At 33.9% G+C, this 22,511-nt stretch overlaps 1 protein-coding gene across 1 annotated transcript in view; it reads right to left on the bottom strand.

Annotated features, from left to right (window-relative positions):
• Window positions 1-5,477: 5,477 nt before the first annotated feature.
• The window catches only part of LOC127067951 (acetylcholine receptor subunit alpha-like 1), a 131,591-nt gene continuing 114,557 nt past the window's right edge, over window positions 5,478-22,511 (bottom strand). The window contains exon 7 of the mRNA XM_051003437.1: window positions 5,478-22,125. Within this exon, the coding sequence (XP_050859394.1) occupies window positions 21,922-22,125 (204 nt within the window). The 3' untranslated portion in view covers window positions 5,478-21,921. The remainder of the gene's footprint in view (window positions 22,126-22,511) is intronic.

The raw sequence follows: 22,511 nt of genomic DNA, 5'->3' as shown, positions 1-22,511 counted from the left end.
CCTCATTATTTCTTTCTTTAATTTTCCAAATATCTTCCAGGATAGTTGGTCAGATGAGTTGCATTATGAACATCGAACGAAAAATTCGCATCAAAGGTTGATTATTGCGAATCTTATAATATATAGAGACTAGTACGAGTTTCATGTAATTCAATAAGACCAATATGCGTCTCATAATTCAACAATACTATTACGAAAGACCATATTACACAGAGACCAATAAGTACGTATCTTTTAGTCCAGTAAAACCATTGTGAATCATATAATACATAGACATCAGTATATATAGTTTGACAAGATCAGTAGGTGTCTTCTAATTCGCAAGGCCATTACGAATCCTATAAATATGTAGAGATCGCTACGAGTTTCAGTTAATTCATTTACTCAATTACGAGAATATAATATATTAACTGTATCTTAATTTACTCATCTTTTCTTAAATCATTAAATAAACCATCGTTTATAAACAAGGATTATCGCGGAATTAATTTTGCAGCATTAATTTGATCCAAGACAAACAGTAACCACATTATACCACTGAATGGATTTTGATCCGTACAACCGGATATATGGAGATTACTCGTTATACCTCGCAATGAAATAAGTGAAAATTCTCATTTTTATAGACATTTGGTTTATCATTAAATCACTTTCGTAATAATTGATATACATATTTACATACAGAATTATCCATGTTAATCTACGAATATTATTAATTCACTGAGAATAAAAGAAAATATACTCTACATATGAAACAAGCGATTTCATATTTATATCTCCCATATATTATAATATATTAATACTCAAATCAATATGATATTTATTATAATATTTCATCTTGTTTATCGTGTTCGATCAAAAGCTTTAAAAATGATATTGTCTAATGAAACGAAGCTTTCTAAGTGAAAAGGTATCTTATATTTCACTTACTTCTTATATTTCACTTATCGGAATATACAAGTTTGTCAGATCGTGCTCGTTTAATATGTAAAACTTGAAGGGGATCTACGAGAAGTTTGAAAGTTTCTTCCTGGATCGTCAACGTCGAGTTAGTTTCTCGAGAATCAAAAGGAAAACGTAGTTGTAATCGTCATCGACGTCGTCGTCGTCGTCGTCGTCGTCTTCCTCATCGATCTCGATTTCGATCTCGATTTCCATCTTGCGGTCTTTACGATTGAAGCGAGTGCTTTCAATTAAAGCTAGTTCGAGTTAATTATTGAATTGCTAAAGCGTTAGAAACTATTAAAATCTACTTCGAATATATACTCTAAGTATCATCGAGAGAGACGTTAAACTATTCCCTCCTTTATCCTTCTCTCCTCTTCTGTCTCTCTAATATTTCATTTAATTGTCTTTGATAATACGCAACACCTTTGCTAACACCAAGAAATTTAGTTCGCTCGAATTAATATAATATTAATTGTAGAAACTATACAAAAGGATCATTTTGACAATGTAATTTGAGGGTTATCTAAACTATACTATTACAAGAACTAATCAGATTAGATTCGATATACGAAGTGAATTTTTAATATAATTTCTTGTATGTGAATACGTTGATATTCAAATATTTATCGTAACTGTTCCATTTAATATTGAAATAGAATTGAAATTATGGTTATTATGTAGTATTAGATCTATCTATCTATTATTATAGTATTGGACCTATCAACAAATTTTGTCTATTTTATTTAAAAATATTCTTTTTATATAATAAAATGTAATACGTATGTGATATAAAAAATTTGTAAAGAATTTCTATCAAAAAATGTTAGAAAATTTGATAATGTTTAATATTAAAAAATTAAGATCTAAATGTATGGAAGATAATCTGACAATCAAGAAATCCTGCGATTCTACCTAAAAAACGAAATTATTACATGTACGAAATACCGTGGCTTCAATTAAAACAAGATTTCTGCCATTTATACATTAATCCGAATAAAATTAGTCTCGTTTAAACAATTCATTTGGCATGAAAAAATTCCCTCCACCGCCCATTTTCCTTTTAATGAAAGAACTTCTGCGCAGAAATTTATTGTTTCTGGTTGCACGCCTTGCATCCCTTTCAACTTAATTGTTCTTTATATACCTGACGTTGGCGGGAATTTTAAATTAGAAGGAGGGACAAACCGTTTGTTTCTACGAGCTCTAAAAGAAATTATCTTTCTAGATTTTAATCGATCAATGTGAATCATTTAAATCTACATATAAATTTAATCAAAATAATTAAAAATTATAAATGTATAAAAAAGAAACTAATTAAATTGTATATACCTATATTCGTGAGACGAGCTGTTTACTTCTTATTTAAAAAAGAATGTTTACTTATATCGATAATTTTTTTTCTGTATTTTCATCAATCAATATGGAGCAGTAACATTCAGATAAAAAAAATATATTTCGAAAAAGAAAGTTATAAGTATTATATAGTATAAAATACCAAAGAAAAAAAGTATTCTATAGTAGCGATGCGAAATAATGGACCGGTACTATCAAGATACAAATATATTGCGAAAAGAAGTCAGTAAATTGTATATATAATTTAAAATAAAATAAAAAATTCAAATACCGATATGGGTTATATAATGTAATATATAACAAGATAAGAGACCAGAGAAATGGTGATACGATGAAAAGTGTATGTTTCTAAAGGTGTTCAAACACCTTACGGAATATTATATGTCGCTTGGAAGAAAGGACGACACTTTAGGATGTGGGCGAGTACATCCTTGTGAAATACGAGAGGATCAAGGTAGAGAACTTTAGCTCGTGTAATGATAAGACGCAAGAAGTTGGGCTGACACGCGTCGCAGCATCCCTTCTTCTTCATCTTCTTCTTCTCCATTTTCTCTTCCACCTCCTCCTCCTCCTTTTTTTTCGTGCAAAAAGAAATTTTTCTCATAGTTGGCCTGTTTTCCTCTCTCGTACCAAAATTATCTCTCGATGAGCTCCAAGGAAAGTTTGTTTTCTTCTTTTTTTTTTTTTTTTTTTTTTGGTACCATGAGATACGCCAACCAATTTATGGTAAAAAAGAAAGAGAGAAAAAAAACGAAAAAACATCTATCAAGACTTTTTTCTGTGTGTAAAATAAAAACATGAAAAAATGAAATATGTTGTAATACTTTTTTTGTGTTTCTAAAAATAGATAATATATTGATTTTTACTTACGTTTCTTAGCTCGTATAATGAAAATCCACTTAATGAAAATATTCGACGAAATAAAATTCTGGATTTTTCAATTTTCAAAAAACATATCTCGCTCTCTCTCTCTCTCTCTCTCTCTCTCTCTCTCTCTCGTGTCGCTATTTGTTGTCCAACAAAGATAGATAATCAGAAGAACAAAGAAGAATAATAAAGAAAAAAAAAGGAAAAAAGAAGAAAAAGAGAGAATAAAAAGAAAATAGAACTGCGGTAGAAAAAAGCGAATTAACGCTGTAACATGTCGTGCATCGATCAACCTCCGCTGTTTTCCTTTCCTCCTTTCATCTTTCTTTTCTTTTCATCGTCCAATACCTACCCTTTTTTTTCCTTTTCTATTCTGGATACTGCACGAGTTGCATACAGATGTCCTTGTTAAAAGGTTATATCTCTCATAGCAAGAAAACAACAAAAAAGAAGGAACGAGAGAGCAGCGTTCGAGAAAACTCCAGTTAAAAGAAATTAATTCTTGGATAATACGAAAAAGAAGAAATAAAAGAAAAGAGAAAAGAAAAAGAAAAGGAAAAGAAAAAAAAATAGAGAAGGGAAGACATTACTATTGTTTCTAAACATGATGACTCTGTAGCCCGTTCTATATATTGTTTTTTTCTTTTTTTAATACGTTTATTATTTTTTAAACAATAATTTTAACCGTTCGTTTATTTCAATCGTTTTACATACGTGGATAGTTGTGTAGAGTGTAGACGTTAGCTTACAAATAGGTTAGTTTAATTTATCCATATATAATGTGTACGTGTGTATATGTGTGTATATGTGTATGTATGTATGTTTGTATGCATGTATGTATGCGTGTACGTGTTTTTTTCTCTTTAGAGTAATGGCTCCTTTTAATTAGGTAATTAATATTTTACACATAGCGTCTCTTCTTCCGCTTGGCTCCTTCCCTATATATAATATATATGTATATATATATTTATATAACTTTCCCTACTCTTTTTCTTTCTCTTTCTTTCGCTCGCTCTCGCTCTCTTTCTCTCTCTCTCTCTCTCTCTCTCTCTCTCTCTCTCTCTCTCTCTCTCTTTCGTTCGTTTTTCTTTCTCTCTCCCTTTTATTTTCACAAACATTCTCTCAATCTTTCACACGCTCTTTCCCTCTTTCTCTCTCTCTTTCTCTCTGAAATCGCATCCTCTTATCATGTCGATTTTATAATTTACGCAGATTTCATAGTTTCGCTTATCTCTCTCTTTCTTTCTCTCTTTCTCTCTCTCTCTCTCTTTCTCCCCCTCTTTCCCTCTCTTTCTTTCTCTCTCCTTTTCCTTTTCCACGCCGAGAGCGGAATTACATGAGGAATTATAGACGGATTTGAATGCCATTTGCCCTTCGAAGCGACTGAACGAGATATATATGTTATGTGTGTATGCGTGTACGAAATGAATCGCGAGATACGGCGATTTAAATGACAGGACGAATCCTGTTTCATCATCTTCTTCTTTTTCTCCTTCTTCTTTTTCTTCTTTTTTTTCGTCTTTTTTCTTTTTTTATTTGTTTTTTTTTTCTTCGAAACATCATTTCCAACGGACTTACAAATAAATGACGATGACTTCGAGGGGTTTCAATTAAAATACGACGATAGAAATTGAACGAACGTTCCCATGTTCTATCTATCCTTCGAAGTGAACCTTCTTCGTATTTGTTTATTTTTCATTTTTTCTTTTTTCTTTTTATTTTTATAAATTATTCGAGAAAATTCACTGACCATTCGTCGAGCTTTGTAATCGGAATTTCTTCGAATAATTACACTAATTATTAATCATCGACGACGACGACGATGATGACGACGGCGACGATGATGATAATGACGATCGACGTGGTGTCATCATGATAAATTAACATTTTTTATAATTACGAGAGAACAGGGGGAGAAAGAGGGAGATAAAAGAGACGCGGAGAAAGCAAAGGTTACGCGGTGGACATATGGCACTCGATTTTCACTAAACGCACACGCAGCATACACACATGCGCGCGCGCGCGCGCGATTTAAAACGTGACGAAGAGCAGACGCACATAAGACAGACACAACAGCAACGGATAAACAACAGACCGATAGAGACACACAAACAACACGATACGACACAATAGATAGACAGAGAGATCAACACAACGTGTAAGAACGTTTACTATGCATTTCTTATACGTTTTGTTTGTCGTGTGTGATTTCATTTTCTCTCGTATTATTCGTTGTTTATTTAAAATAAACACCTTACTTTTTCACATTGTATTCATTCGCTCTTATATCTTCGATCTTTTTCATTCTCTCTCTCTCTCTCTCTCTCTCTCTCTCTCTCTCTCTCTCTCTCTCTCTCTCTCTCATTCTCACTTTCTATCGACTTACAAATCACTTCTCTTTCTTTCTATCTAACGATCACTTGTTGTTGACTTACAAGTTACCTCTCTCTCTCTCTCTTTCTCTCTCTCTCACTCTCACTTGCTCAACTTACAAATCACCTCTCTCTCTCTCTCTCTCTCATACACACACATACATATACACACACCTTTATATTTTATCTTTTAATGCGTACGAAATTTTATAATCGTTGGGTACCAATCGCCTACTAGATATAGTACTATAATTCGAAAAATCAAATTCGCCGCTGCTAACAAAGGAATGTTATTTAATAGAAACGAAAAAAAATGTTATTACATTATTCATTTGTGATAATCATCGGATATATAATCGGATTTGTTCGAGTTACAATAGTTTATAAATTGTAATGTAATTTTCTGTAATAACATCGTGTCATCGATCAATGTATCGTTATCCGCTAATTAATAATCAATCCTTCGCGCTCGAAATACATCTCTTTGAAGTATACGTAACGCGAAAGAGAATAGATTTTCACGTGTGGTTAAATCGAGCTTTTTCATCGATAAGCTCTGCTAATTTGGCGCGTTATTAACGAATCGAAGATATTAATTAAAAATTGTTAGAAAAGTCGACCAAGTGCGAAGGATTAAAAGCATTTAGTCTCGAAGGATCGATGAGAATTTTATTTTATTATATATATATATATATATATATATATATATATATATATTTATATATTGTTCAAACATACTATCATCATCCTTCACCGTACGATTATTCTCATTTATCACATATTTTATTAATCTAATTTCCAACGATTACTGGCAGATACAAATTAGCATTAATACTTATCGATTATATATATAAATGTCTGTGCTATTTGCCAATCATCGGCCGAGGATCCCACGGAAAGAAAAGAAAAATAAAAATAAAAACAAAAAAGACAGAAAGAACACGAAAAGAAGAAAGAAATAAAAAAAAATAAAGAAAAAAGGAAGAATGAAACGCTGTACAAAAGCGAAAGATTCGGAAATACTCAGCGGGATCCTTCGCCTACCCTTTCACGAAACTTTTTCGAGATTCTCGTCGATGGACTTTCGTCGGTCGTCGCTCGAAAGAAACGCCAAGAGTCGAAACAAACAGACTCTACTCCTAATGGCGCGCTTTTAAAGCCCGTTTTAAATCTACGATGGAGCTCGCAGGATACACGGAAAGCCGATAGTTTACTTGCAGTAAACACGTAACTCCACGGTCAGCATCGAGAAAATACTCGAAAAGAGAGAGAGATATAAAAAAAAAAACAAAACGAAACAAAAATAAATAAATAAAAAGGAAAATGTCGAAGTATTCTCAAGATCGGCATCGTCTCTTTGTTTTTAAAAATATCAAAAGATGGCTTCCCTGTAAAAACTTCTTTCTCTCAAATATTGTATGAATTGAAAAGAGAAAAGTCAAAGGAACACGGTCTTGACGAAAGTCATTCGACGGTTTCATTAGCTATAAATCTCAGCATGTTCATTTCTTCTCTCTTTATCATTTTCAATGTTTAAAACTTACTTAAAGAATTATTCCTCCGTCTTCTCTTTCTCTCTCTATTCTACTCTAAATCTTTCAGACGTTCTTTTTATCTCTTTTACTCTCATACATTCGTATACTCACTTATGCCTTTTTTGTCAGTCGTACTCTTTCCGTTTCAATCTACGGGAGCACCCTTATTTTTCCTTCTCTCTCTCTCTCTCCCTCTCTTTCTCTCTCTTTTCCTCTCTCCCTCTCTCTCCCACTCTCTCTCTCTCTCTCTCTCTCTCTCTCTCTCTCTCTCTCTCTCTCTCTCTCTCTCTCTCTCTCTCTCTCTCTCTCTCTCTCTATCTGTCTCCTTTTTTATTTCATTTGACTTCGACACGCGCGTGCATATACACATACTAACACACGAGCGAACGCGATGTGTCACGCACAAACGTATACGCGTCATTGATACTACACACAGAGCATTCAACATACAGCGGACATTCAATCAGACAAACAGACGGACAGACAGGCAAGCAGACAGGCAGGCAGGTAGACAGGCTGACACGAGAAACACAGTCACGTTCGCTTCACAAATAATACATACATATTTAATCAAATATTCCAAGCCGACTTAATATAGGATAACAGCTTCATTTTTATTTGTATATCTCGTTTTAGGTCGTAAATCTAGAGGATTGGCACGAGTCCGCCGTTACGATTCGATTAGTTAGAAAAAATCTAGAATTTCTTAATTACCCGTAATTTTATCGTAAACATTTAACTGTAGATTCGATACGTTTACTCCCTTATAACACACCTTTCGCCTACTGCTTACGGATATAACAAAACGCTCGTATTATTTTATTTTATTTTATTTTTTTATTTTCTTAACCCTCTTGTCTCCTTCCTCGTGTGTGAGTGTGTTCTTGTTTTACAGTATATGCTCGTTTATCGTATCGTTTTACAATATGTGTATATGTACGTATGCATATGTGTCTGCATATATATATATCATATATCATATATATATATATATATATATATATATATATATATATATGTTATGTTATGTACGCGTGTGAATGTGTATATTCGTAACACACCTACCAACAAATAATCCCCATTTTCTCCATACGATCATAACGCATATGTAACGACGAATCCGTCGAACGCGAGCTCTTCCTCCGTTAAATATGCGTGATTTTTAATATGTATGAACATTTTTTATTTACTTATTTATTTACTCATTTATTTATTTATTTATTCATTCATTTATTTTATTTTATTTTATTTTCTTTTCTTTTAAATATTCGTGTATGCGCGTGTAATGTGTCTACATTCCGTTTAATGTAAAATATGAATGTGTGAACAAGAGCATGCGTGATGCCCACAATGTGCACGTGTGCTCTTCGTTCTCCCCCTCTACTCTTTCTTTTCCCAAAATATCTTCCCACTTTTTTCTTTTCTCAAATCGTACATAGAAAGAAGAAGGAGGAACGCGAAATTGGCGGATGCGCCACGAGCAATTCTCTCATGTAAACGTCGCTACTTCCTTCTTTCTTGTCACTTTTTTCTCCTCACGCGCACAACACACCGGGAAAAGAATTTCGCTTAAGTGCGAATGACGAATGACTTTTTTCTCTCCGTCACTTCCCCTCTGGCCTAACGTTCCTCATCCTCATTCTCAACCACCTCCTTCTCTTCACCCTATTTTTTCTTTTTCTTCTTCTTCTTCTTTTTTATCATCATCGTCGTCGTTGTCGTCGTCGCGTCGTCGTCATCGTCGTCGTCGTCATCGTTGTCGTCCTCGTCGTCATCGTCCTCGTCGTCGTAGCTTAGTCCTCGTCTTTGTAACCGTAGAAAATGTGAGACGTACAAAAAGTGTTCCACGGCACATTCGGCACGCTTCTTACTCTTTCTCTCTATCTTTTTCTCTCTCTTTCTCTTCTCTCTCTCTATCCTTTTTTGTCTAAGATTTAAGTATTCACAAAGTTCTCTATCTTAATCATTCTTCTCTGAATCATCTTTCTCACTCTTCTATTCGATTTCATTCTTCGTATGATTTTTCTTCGATCTCTCGTGATGGTCGAAATGATTGAACGAGTCCTACAAATTTGGCTTTTCTCATCTCGTCTTCTTTTCCTTCCGAAAAAGAGAAAAAACGAGAAAGAGAGTGAGAGAGAGAGAGAGAGAGAAAGAGAGAAAGAGAGAAAAAGAAAAAGAGACCAAAGATATCTCTTTTTGTTATCACCAACACACCTCGATCGACACGAGCGCACGCTTCGTCTAAAGCCGAGGAAACGGGCCGAACAATAAATATTCACGGTTTTCTTTTTGGCCCTCGGGGTGGCCGGAATAATAAGAGTCTGATTGTCTTAACAATACTATCAGTTTTATACGAGTTTCCGTACGCGCGCGTGTACGTGTGTGTATGTGTGTTTATTGTGTGTAAGACGCAACCACAGATACGTATATACAGATATATATATATATATATATATATATATATATATATATATATATATATATATATATATGTATATGTACGTGTCTTCCTGCGTGCGTGTACATAATTTTTATTTTTTCTTCGTACACAACTAGATACTTCTTCCTTTTCTCTTCTTTATTCATGCTTATATCTTTAAATAATAATAATAATAGTCGTTTAGTGATTATTAACAATATCATAGGTGGCTTCTTTTTCTTCTTCCGTATAATCATCGTTATTAGCACTCGATATACAATATTTTAAGGTATTAATTATATTCATTTATATTGTTATTTAGGGTTATCTTTATTAATCGTTAACGTAACGTTATTGTTATTATTATATTATCGTTATTATTATTATTTTAGTATTAGTATTATTAGTATTAATATTATTAATATTATTATTATTATTATTATTATTATTATTATTATTATTATTATTATTATTATTAAAAGTCATTATTTCTATCGTGTACTATCGATTGCTATTACGTCATTACACTACTTTTCGTTATTCTTATCAATTACGGTATATCGTTAGCGTTATGTGACAATAGTTTTTAGTTAATCGTTAATACTATTATTAACAATAGTGTGGTATGTATATTTATATTCAAAACTCGTTCGATAATAACTCGCGATTCCACGATTACGCGTCTTCAATATTCGCGCATTGTTTACATGGAAAAAGATAGAACGATTAATTATATTAATGTACAGTTCGTTGACGTTTATTATCCTACCGGATGATTACCCTCGGCCCGTCCTCGGCCAAATCGCAGAAAATGTTTAATCGGCGTTAGTTTAATAAGAAAATCGATTGACTATTGCCTCGCGTCGTTCTTTTAACTTTCACTATTTCTTTTTTCTTTTTTTTTTGTTTGTTAGTTTGTCTATTCCTTTATTCGTTCAAGTGAAAATGTCGTATAATGTATTCTCAAAATTTAAAACTTTTAACGTAATATCGTTTACTTCCTTTAAACTTTTTCTCATCGCCTTTCGATTCTTTTTTTGACTTATTATAACGTCACGAAGATAGATCTGCGATATTTCTTTTCTTTTTTATTTTTTTCTTCTTTTTTTTTTATTTTTCGTATTTATTTTCTTTCGATTTCTTAAATCGCAAGCCGACCTCGCATCGAAGCTTCGCCGATCACGTTTCTTAACAATCTCGAAAAGCTTCTTTTAATGATCGAGAAAACAGTGACGAACGATAGACGCGATCGTCGACGAAGCCGATGGCAGTGATCGCGAGGATTTTCGTTTGCTTGAATGGGGAGAGAACCGATTTCTTGTTGTCGGTTTAATTAGTATGGCGATCGTGTTTCGATTTCGATGTATATACGTGTATATACATAAAAAAAAATATATTAAAAAGATATCCCAAAAAAAAGAAAAGCGAAAAATAAGAAAAAAATTTCTTTTTTCTTTTTACTTCCGTCGATTCATACGATCCTTGCCATCGTAATTAAAGTACAATTCAATTCCTGCAGTTTCTTCGATGATTTGATAATCCAATTATTCACTTATATTCGTTTATATTTTTCATCCGCTTGGTGGATGAAAATATTTTTTGTTAATTAAAAAGCCGACAAGTGCTTGACTCCTTTACTCGGCAAATATTTTAAAGGAACGACTCTTCCTCCTCATTCGTCTTTAAAATAAGAAAAAAAAAGGAAAAAAAAATTAATGATCGCGTTATTCGCATCTTTTCGTATAATACGATGATCGGCAGTCTGTGTGCGTGTTCGCGTCTGATTATATACGGTAATACGAATCTATTTCTAAATTTGCAATAGTGTTCGTTATTATTCGTCGGTTGGATCTCGTTAGAGCTTATTAGAATAATACGAAAGCTTTGCTTTTTTTCTGAGTATCGTGTATCGCATTCGTGGATATTTTCGAGGGTATCAAAAATGTCTAAACTACGTTTTCTTTCTTTATATATACAACTTGATGCCGACGCGTAAACGATTTTAAATATCGAAATATCGACAACGATTATTACTCGCTTCTCTTTATTCGAGAAGTACAATTTTATCTTTTTATCAGAAATTCCTTTCTTTCTTCTGATCGTGTACGTCTTCTACGACGAAAAAGATTTATAGTTCTCGAGAAAAATAACTTACTCATTCCTCGTCGGAAATAATTCACTTTTCAAAGCAAGCAAACGAACGAAAGAACGAACAACAATGCATTTGCGGCGCAAGTATTCGCGATTTTACGATAAACTTCCTCGTTTCGTCGAAAATTGTTAGATTCGTTAAAAAGGAACGTTTCGAAGAATCTAGTGTCCTTTTTTTCTTATTCTTCTTCTTTTTTCTTTGTCAAAAAAACAAACGCTTCGTCTTTACCATCAACTTTTTACCATCGTCATCGTCGTCGAAGATTTTAAAAGAAAATAAGCGAGTTATTTCTCTTTCACAGGTAAATGGCGAATGAACGAAGACAAAGTCTTGCAAAGTTCAAACCATCCAACCTTTTTCTTTCTCTTCTCTCTCTCTCTCTCTGTCTCTCTCTCTCTCTCTTATCATTCTTTTTAAAGATAAAACCCGAATTAATATTTCCTTGCTAAGTGGCTACGCTTTAATCGGTCCTTATCTTGGAAAGGATCTCGATTTTCATCCAAATAAGTACATACCACGAAAATTTGCTTCACTTTCCAAAGCATAACTTTAAAAAATTTCTCTACTATACTACAAAAGATATAATTTCTTTTAATTCTACTATTAAGCACGTAACCGCAAGAGAAACGATATCAAAATTGTCTCGTACGCCAATCGATTCTATTTTTCTCCGACGTATTCAATTATAATCCTTTTATAAACTTTTTTAAACTCTCTTCAAATTAATACTATTATAATCTTGTGTGTTAACCACGAATTTCATAAAGAAAAAGTTCAGCAAAAAAATGAAAAAGAATTTTCGTGCGGAAATTTAACTTGAATCGTGACGTTTAGAAAAAATAAAATAAAAACTAAAAGCTGTAAAAAAAAAACGAAAAAGAAAAAATAACAATACGATGCAGCAACCATTCGATATAGACAATATCGAAATACTTTAAACTCTTCGAAAAATGACAATACTCATTCCCTCCTTCTCTTCCTTCTCCTCCTCCTCATCCTGCTTCTCCTTCTCCAATGGGAATGAACGTTATAATCTTTTCCAATCGTCGCACGTCGCGTAAAATTTCCCTATGGACGGTTTGGCTTCTACGTTTCTGTATTTTTCTTCCATTTCGAGTAGCGCGAGCGCTTGCTTACTCTTTATTTCGCTCTTCATGAAACTTCTTTCCTGTCAAGCTTGTTCCTCGTCGGAAAGAAAATAGAGAACAACGTCGATTTTCCAGAAAATCTTCCGAATATTTCGTGTTGGATTAGCGAGACGTTTAAATTTATAAGAAAGATCCCTGGAGATCTAAGACGACGATGATTCGAATCGAATTATACTGCAAAAATCTAATATTATTTTATAGTGATTACGTATTATTTGATGAAACAACAAAAGAAAAAAAAAGAGAAGAAAACAAAAAGTAAAAAAGAAAGAAAATTAATCATAAAATATAATGAAACTCAGTATTTCTTCAACTTCGAACGTTTCATCTTCGAAAGAGATTAAATCGCAGAAAAATCTCTGAAAGATCGTACTTAAGATCATTCGTTCCTTTTACACGCTACTTTTGCCCGTTTTCCCGTAAAGACGTGTACGAGAAATATATACATATATATATATATATATATATATATATATATATATATATATATATATATCCAGAAAGAGAGAGAGAAAGAGAGAGCGAATGAGAGATGCGAAGAAAAGACAAGGACATTAGGGCACGACGAAAGAGTACCATTTCGAGATTAAAACACGAAAAGAGAGAAGACGCCTCTTCTTTTTCTTCTTCTTACACAGGTCTTTACGTTTCGTTTTAATGTCACATTTATACGAGGCGGAAAATTATCAACACGAATATCAAACCGTCAGCGAAAGTGGCCACGCCCTTTTCTTCTCGCTTTAAAAATTTTTTTCCTACCTTTCTTTTCTTTACTTTCTTCACTTTAATCTCCTTCAAACTCCAGATATTAACGCATCTTTTGCATTCACATACACACATATTCACATTCACTCATTCACTTATTCACTCAATCATTCACGTACTCCCAATTCTCGCATTGTCATTTTTCGAGATAGCTATCTATTTTCTGTCTAACGATTAAATTCTAATGGAATATTCTTAAACGCGAATTTATACGACTTATGATTTATCAAATTGCTTAAATCGACCTAACACCATTTGTCGATCTCGCTTATTTTAATATTTATACGTATTTATTTATCCACTTTCCGTCTTTTTCTCACTCTCACTTTCATTTTCTAATCTAATAATAATAATTATTATATATATATATGTATATGTGTACATATATATACGTATATGTATATATATGTGTATATATACATATATATACATACATGTATGTATATGTATATCACGTGTTTGTATGCTTGTGTACGTATAATATACAGAATAAGAGATACAATGCGATGTAATCGTATAAATAATATATCGTGAATATCGTTAATATTTATAATTTAATACCATCCGTTCGCGTGCGCGATTTGTGAAATCGATACACACGATGTCAGAGTAGCACGAAATTGGGAATTTGTAGGTGGGAAGACGATTTTCTTGTTCTCTTTTTTCTTCTTTTTCTTTTTTTTTCTTTTTTTTTTCTTATTTTTTTCTTGTTCACACCTCAATTTTTACGATCTCTCTCACATCTCTTTTACTCTTTTTCACTTTACTCGTTAATTTTAATGAGAGAGAAAGAGAGAAAAAGAGAGAGAGAAAGAGAGAGACGTAATAACGATTGGCCGGTAACTTCGACGCAAAGGCGAAAATTTCTTGATGATCACATTCGACGAATCGAACGAGAAGTCAGTTTTATACGAACGAGCACAACGAACGATCCCGTTTTCCCGACTTTCACTCCCTCCCTCCCATCGTTCAATGTGAAAGATCAACAAACGAAAAACGAACCTGAGAAGAGCTTAACTAATCTCCATTTCCTCGTCATTTCATTCGTTCGTTTATCTTACGAGCTTCGTTCTAATTTCGTAAGGACGTAGTTTGCACTGCTAATGAATGCTCCTACAGGAAGAACAAAGTCGCGTGAAAAATTAAATAACTCTTGAAAAATGTATACCATTCTTTTTCTCTTTTCTCTCTTTTTTTTTTAATAAACGGCAGTCGAATCAAATCGAAAAAAAAGGAAAATAGAACGTTTAATAAATTGCTTTTGACGCGTGAATAATTGCGAAAGAAGAAGTATACAATTTTGGAATAAACTTACGATGGGGAAGAAAGGGGGAAGGAGGGAGAGAAAGAAAGAAGAAGGATTTGAAAAGAAAATTCAAATATCTCGCGTAATTAATAAAGAAAATATTTCCTTTACTAGTAAGGCTGCCTTAAAAAGAAAAATAAAGAAAAAAGAAGAAGGCGAGAATCCTCGCTGGGAAGATTTATATTAAAGAACCCTTGAAAAAGTAAATTTACCGATGAAAATAAGAAAAGAAATAATTTTTATAATAACCAATCTCTTCGTCTTCGTTTCTATAAGAAAGAATAAATTTATTTTCTTGGTAGGATCGTCGAAGGCAATTTGATAAGAAAATCGATCTCATCGATCATCGTCAATGCCAATGATTTTTTTTTGTTTTTTGCTAGTTTTTTTTTCTTTTTTCCTTTTCGTTCTTATATTCTTTTTTTTCTTAATTTCTTTTCTTGCGCGTTCGCGTCGAGTTAAAAAACCGACTGATTATCGAATATTAAAAGAGAAAAAGCGCGCGAAGTTTCTATTCCTACTTTTCCTTCCTTGTCGCGCTTTTTCTTCTTTCTATTATTTATCTATATTCGTGTATAACGCTGAAGGATCAGAGGATTCGATTAACAGGAAGACACGTGATTGGGCTTTCTGACGACGATTGGGCTTTTTTCGGAAGGGCGAAGTGTGATTCTTTTAACTTTTCTTTTCTTTTTTTTTTCTTTTTTTTTCTTTTTGTTGCGAAAGGATTGGAAAACGTATGTATTTTTTCTTTTTCCTTTTTCTTTGTTTGCTTTTCTCGCTTCGCTTCGAAAAGACGAAAATAATAATAATTATTATTATTATCATTATTACTATAACAATAATTATAATAATAATAATTATTATTAATAAATAACACAATTTGTACGAATCGTTAACAACGTTTTTCGATAAGAGTAATAACTTCATTAAAGAAAGATGAAAACGAATAACAAATGTAATATTACACGATATCCACTAACTCGCGGATGGACTTAATTGTGATCTATATACAATAAAATACTAATTCCATACTAGGAACATAATGTTTAACTAGTACGTCACGAAAGTTCGCGAGAGGAACATGATACGACAATTAAGTATGGAATTAATTATCAAAGTGACAGGGGTTACGTAGAATCTATGAAAACCGTTAAGATAATGTATGAACAACGATTATAGGACAAGAATGAACGATCTGTTAATTAAGATTGAAAGGGTTTATAAGCTTATAAAACAAAACGGAAAGGTGGCTCATTTTCGATGTGAACTCCTTTCGCGCATCGTCGCCATCCTCGCCGTCATAGATCAACATTGTTTATAAAATCATCGACGAATATCGTTATCATAATAGTATATAATAATACGACTTATTTAGGAGATGTCAACACGTTTCTGTACAGCAATATAATATATTCCTTCCACCTATATTTTCGAATTAATAATACACTTTCTCTCTCTCTTTCTCTCTTTCTCTCTTTCACTCCCTCTCATTCACTCTCACTCACCCTTTCGTTTTCTGCCTTTTTATCTAGAGATTGTCGGAGAAGAAGAAGAAAGAAAAAAAAAGAAAGACAATTAAAAAAACAGATCGATCAGGATCTTACAATACGACGTTAAAAAGTTTTCAAATTGTCGAGGAATATTTGAACACCAATTCAGCGCGGCAACGTTCAACAAAACGTTATCGCCACGCAATTGAAATTGCTTCTCTAGCAGCAATTAATCGTAGAGAGCAGCGATCGATTCGACGCATAAGCTCGCTTACAGTATATCCAATGTTATTTATTTATTATCAGTAGTATTATGCTCGTTAACGCGCGCGCTTTATAAGTTCTCGTATAACATACCTAGAGCGCAATGCGCCTGCCGGCTTTATCGATTAACTTTGTCACGAGAGTAGTTTATAACTTCTCTCTCTCTCTCTTTCTCTCTCTCTGTGTTTCTCTTCTATTCTATCCCCCTCTTTCTCTCTCTCTCTCTCTCTTTTTCTTTTTCTCTCCGTCTCTCTATCTCACCGCACATCATGTTCCTATCGACAAACTGACCAGATCGTTTATTTTTATTTTTTATTTTTTTGCTTATTTATACGCTCACCTTCTCGCTCTCTTCATCTCTTTCTACAGCTTTTTTCTCCTTTCTTTTTTCTTTTGTTTTTTTTTGCTTGTTCCCGTTTATTTTTGTCTTGGTTGAAAACAAGAAAAAAAAGAAAAAAAATAAAACGAGAAAGCTAAACGCGTCGACGCGCGTATCCACTTTTTTTCGTTAAACCCTCGCATTCGCTCTTTCGAAGTCACCTAACCAAAGCGATAGAGGTAGAAATCCGCGATAAATTCATTTTTTCAACGACGAATACAACGTACTTCTTTTTTCCTCTTTCTTTTTCTTTTTTCATTTTTTACTTTTCTTTTTTTTCGATCGCACGAGCTTCAACGGAACATTCCCGGAGTGCTGCTTCGGCGCTTCGAGACCAGCTACCACAAAATCCGAGAGTTCCTTTTCGCGATGTGAGTAGCCCGAATAGTAGAACGCGCGAGTAATTTGGGAACGAACGGGTGTAAAAATAGGAAAAGAGCGGGGAAACAAAAAAAATCTGGAAAAGAGCGAAAAAGTATGGAGAGACCGAAAAACGAATCCATTAGCGACGAACGAGCAAGAGTCGAGCATGGTCGAGCTCGAGTAACGAGAAATTCGACGTTTCTCTTCTCTTTCTTTCTTTTTCTTCTTCTTTTATTTAATTTTTTTTTCTTTTTTTTTTTAATTATAGAATAGTATAAATTGCGGTCAATCCTAAATAAGTATACGATGAAATTGTAAGTATCGATTAAATTTTTTTTGCACGTCTTACTACGCTCTTTCCTTCTCTTCGATCTTCTCTCTGTCTTCCTCTCTCTCTCTCTCTCTCTCTCTCTCTCTCTCTCTCTCTCTCTCTCTCTCTCTCTCTGCTCTGTCTTTGTCTCTGTCTCTCTGTCTCTCTTTTTCTCTCTATCTATCTATCTTTTTTTCCTCTTTCCTTTTTCCTTCTCGCAAATCCAGATAATCCAACGTAGTTCCATCTCGGTAGAAGATTCTACGTGAACTGACCTCGCCAATGCTCGTGTATATAAATAAATAACAATGATCTTTGAGAATATCGTCGACCGATCACTCCCACCACTTTATTTGTTTATTCATTTGTTAATACCAGTACTGTGCCACATCATCATTAAGTATCACTAGCACCACATGTATTTTCATATCACTTCTTTTTTCACATCCAACGAATTTAACCTAGTCGTCCATTCTCGATTATGTGATTAAGTTCGTTTAATTATAATTTTTATTTCTTTTACACCTATATGCACATATTAAATATAATTATACCGTTTACCTCTTACGCGAGCGAATAAATTGATTATAATACCTTTGAGGGCGTGCTAGTCATTCACCTCACGCCCTCATTTTCTTCCTCCCTTCTTATTGACCCTCCTCCACCTTCTCATTTAACCTTCCTCTTTCTCCTTTTTCTCCCTTTCTCGATACATTAACAATGTCCGTGTCCGTGTGTCTGTGTGTATGAATTCGTTTCTTTAATTTGCGATAATATTCTTCAAAACTGCGTGTGTGGGTATTTTACTTACTTTATTCACCTCTAGAACAGTTCATTCTTCGTACTATTTTTCGTCGAATGACTCCAGAGAATATAGTTCTTTATTTAACCATATTGCTTAAGAAACAAATAATAACAGAACATAAAAAAAGTCAAACAAAAAAGAAAAGAGATATAAAAGAAAAATTTCATATATCCAAAAGTTTCGAAATTTATACGGTCGATTGATTCTCATCAAGAATTTCTCATTTTTATCATCATTTATACTTTTATATGGTAAATAATTTTCTTCCTTTTTCTGATCTTTTTTTCTTACATTTTATATTCTCACAAAATACCTTTTGCTCACTTAGAATTCCTCGAGAAGTTTCATCTCGCGATCATAGAGGAATCATTTCTTCCTTTACCATCGTTCTCTCGTTTTCGGTTGTACGCCTACATGACATCCTAAAGGATCCAAAGATGCTTTGAGATATACGTCGAATTCCAAGATTCTTTTCCACGCAACTGCTACAACTATGAACGTGATCCATCCTCTTCCGCGTTCACTAAAAGGATATATAGGATCCAAGATATAGTTTCCTTTTTTTCATTTTACTTTGTCCTTTGTAAGTTTATCATCCTTTTCTGTCTCTCTCTTTTCCTCTTTTACTTTTTCTTCTCACTCTCAATATGGTACTGTATGATGTTATTATTGATCCACTTTATACTATTCTCATCTATTTATTGACAGAAAATAAAACTACTTATTGATAGAGATCAAAACCTGAACAATGAACAGAAAATAAAACAAAAAATTCACGATATTATCATAATTACATCTTCACGTTTTACTTTATTCAAGTAGTATTTTTATACACAAGTAGTATTTTTATAGTCTGACTTAAAAAAGAAAAAAAAAAAAGAAAAGAAGAGTAAAGAACGAACGATAAAAATATTAAATTGTTAACAAACTTTCATTCTTCTGGAGTCTTGATCTTTCCCTCGATCGTTCCAATCTTTTATCTTTTACGATCCGATCGATTTTCATTCTGTCCTTGTCTCTCTTTTCCTCTCCCTCTCTCTTTTCATCTTGTTTCCTCGTTTCTTTCTTTCGATATCTTCTTTCCCCATACACACGCACCGACTAAATTAAATTGAGGCCGCATCTAATATTGGCAGTTGTTTGCAAGCGATTTATGTTTTGTTTCTCCCACTATACTCTCTCTCTCTCTCTCTCTCTCTATCTATATTTCTCTCTCTCCCTCTTTCTCATTCTCTCTCTCTCTCTCTATTTCTATCTCTATCTCCATCTCTTTTTCTCGCTTTCTGCTGCATAAACTTCTCGTAACTTTCCGCAAACGCGAATGCGTTCGAAGAAAACGGTGAAGAAAATTCGCCTCTCATACGTCCCCGTAAAAACGGTGGAAACGTTTTACCCTCTTATAACCAGTATTATACACTAAATACAAGCACGATTTACACGAACGAACGTTTAAAAAATTTTTTCGTCGTTAAAAAGAAAAAAAGCAGAAAAAGAAATTATAGGATAAAAAAAGAATTTTCATTTTATTGCGCATTAAACGTCATTCGACAAAATAGTAAAAAACTATTGTTCAGCAAGAATTTCGATGTTCCTATTTTAAATGAAAAAAATAATATTAAAAAAAAATAAAATTAAATAAAAATAAAATCGATCGATCGATCGATGAACCCACATCGCTCGTTCACATGTCTCATGACTGCAATCTAGTAAAAAAATCATTTTTTAATTTTAATAAACGAATGAATAAACAAACGAATTAATTTCGGCATGGACGTTCGTCGTGTTCGTGTAAGTGCGCTTTCAAAAAGGATATTTCGTTGCAAATACATACAACGTGATAGCACGTTGTTGTTAATTTTTGTTGTTCTTGTTGTTATTATTGTTGTTTTTGTTATTGTTTCTGCTGCGCCTTAAATGTGCACAAGCATTTCAACAGTGCAACTTCGAAGCAACGCGTAACGTTCGCCCTCCACCGTCGTATCGATGCGAATATATATACGTGTGCACAGTTTAAATACCCTTCCTGTATATGTATTGTATGTATGTATGTGTACTTTTACGTATATATGTACGGCACACGTATGTGCATATATTCCTCGTGTATCTATGTATATTTGTATTTATATAGCGGAAGTAGTGACTGGATGTGTAGACGTGCATATACGATACGTGAGCGACAGTGTGTGCGGTATATGTATATATATATATATATATATATATATATATATATATATACATATATATATATTTATATATATATTTATATATAATAATAATAGTAATAGTAATAATAATATGATAATAATAATAATGATAATAATGACGATAATGATAGTAAGAATAATAATAAATACATAGGGAGTGCATGTGTACAGCTGTGTATACGTGTGCATATGTAAGTGTGTATCTGTACGTGTATCTATATGTGTATCCGTGAAACGCGCCCCCCTCGCTGTAAACGTCTTATATAAAATCGGCAGTTCGGGCAGTTCGACGTCTCGCCGCACGACTCTAGCCTTACGTATGAAACCAGATTTACAAAAATACGGTGCGCGTGTTTTTCGCGTATTTGGCACTTTTTCTCCTCCTCTCGCTCTTCCCTCCGTCTCTTCCCGTCGAGCCCACCCACAACATCACAACGTAACATTCACTTGATACTCACTGTTCTTTCACGCCCCTATCAGTCGTTCACTCTCATTTTTTCTCTCTTTCTCTATCATACGCTCTATCTTACTCGCACTTCAGTCGCTCTCTATCCCACTCGAAACTACCCTTCTGAAACAGAAAAAAAAGTGAAGATGGGAAAGGAAACGAGGGGAGACAAGCGACATCGTCGTTCTTCGTTCAGATTCATTCTATCTTTCTCTCATATATATATATATATATATATATATATATATATATATATATATATTCATAGACATGTTCTCTTTCTCTTTCTCTCCCTCCCTTTCTCTCCATCTCTCTCTCTCTCTCTCTCTCTCTCTCTCTCTCTCTCTCTCTCTCCCCTTCTTTCTACATACATTTATCTATCTTTCTTACATACATTCACTTTATCTCGTCACTTTATCTAGTCTCGTTCCAGGACGAGCCGGAAAGGAAACGACGGGCACGGGGCAGCGATGGAAGAAAAGCGGAGCGGTGGACGAGAGAGAAGAGTCGCGTCCTTCTCCGCATTGACGCGAAAATCGGCAGTATCGATGGATGACGACAGCGAGGACGACGAGGACGACGATGACGACGACGAACAACAATGTCGTCGTCGACGTCGGCGACGCCGACGATGACGATGATGACGATACCGACGATGAAGACGGCGCCAGCAAAGCCGGTGATGACGATGACGATGACGATGACGATGACGATGATTATGATGACGGCGATGACGTCGACAATCGCGCCAATGACACGGCGACCATTGGCCGCGCTTTATCGTCAACTATTCCTCCTCCGGGCCCATATTCATCAACATCATCTTCTTCTTCGCGATCTTGCTATACTTTATGTCGATCGGCTTCGTCGTGTCGTAAAGGTTCGGAGCTTGGAGGATTATCAGCGCCGTACCGAACACGCAAGCGAACGTGAAGATCCATAGGAAGATCCGATCAAGCACCATCGCGACGTACTTCCAATCCTCTTCGACCTAACAACAGATCAAAGTTTTTCGATACGTGAGATGATATTTTTGTAATTTTTTTTCTTTTTTTTCATTTTTTCTTTTCCTCTTTCTTTTTTTTTGTTGAGATCTCTACGATGACACGTCGAATTAGGGTCGACATCTCGCGTAATAGTGAATTTGTATATTCTATATATTTATATTTTCCCGGAAAAAATTTTAAAAGATACCGTAAAAGTAGTAAGGGTAATAAAACTATTCAAGCGTTTTATTCACGCCACAGATTACACATCACGTATTCTCCGCCAAAGTTGGAACTGTCTATTTTAATACAACTAACTATACAAGGGTGGAACATACTCCAACAAGCTTGCAAAAGGCCGCATGTCGCGTGCCGTACGCGAAAAACAAAA

This window comes from Vespula vulgaris, chromosome 12, assembly GCF_905475345.1.
Source record: "Vespula vulgaris chromosome 12, iyVesVulg1.1, whole genome shotgun sequence".
Classification (NCBI taxonomy): domain Eukaryota; kingdom Metazoa; phylum Arthropoda; class Insecta; order Hymenoptera; family Vespidae; genus Vespula; species Vespula vulgaris.
This window is presented reverse-complemented; position numbering and strand designations above follow the sequence as displayed.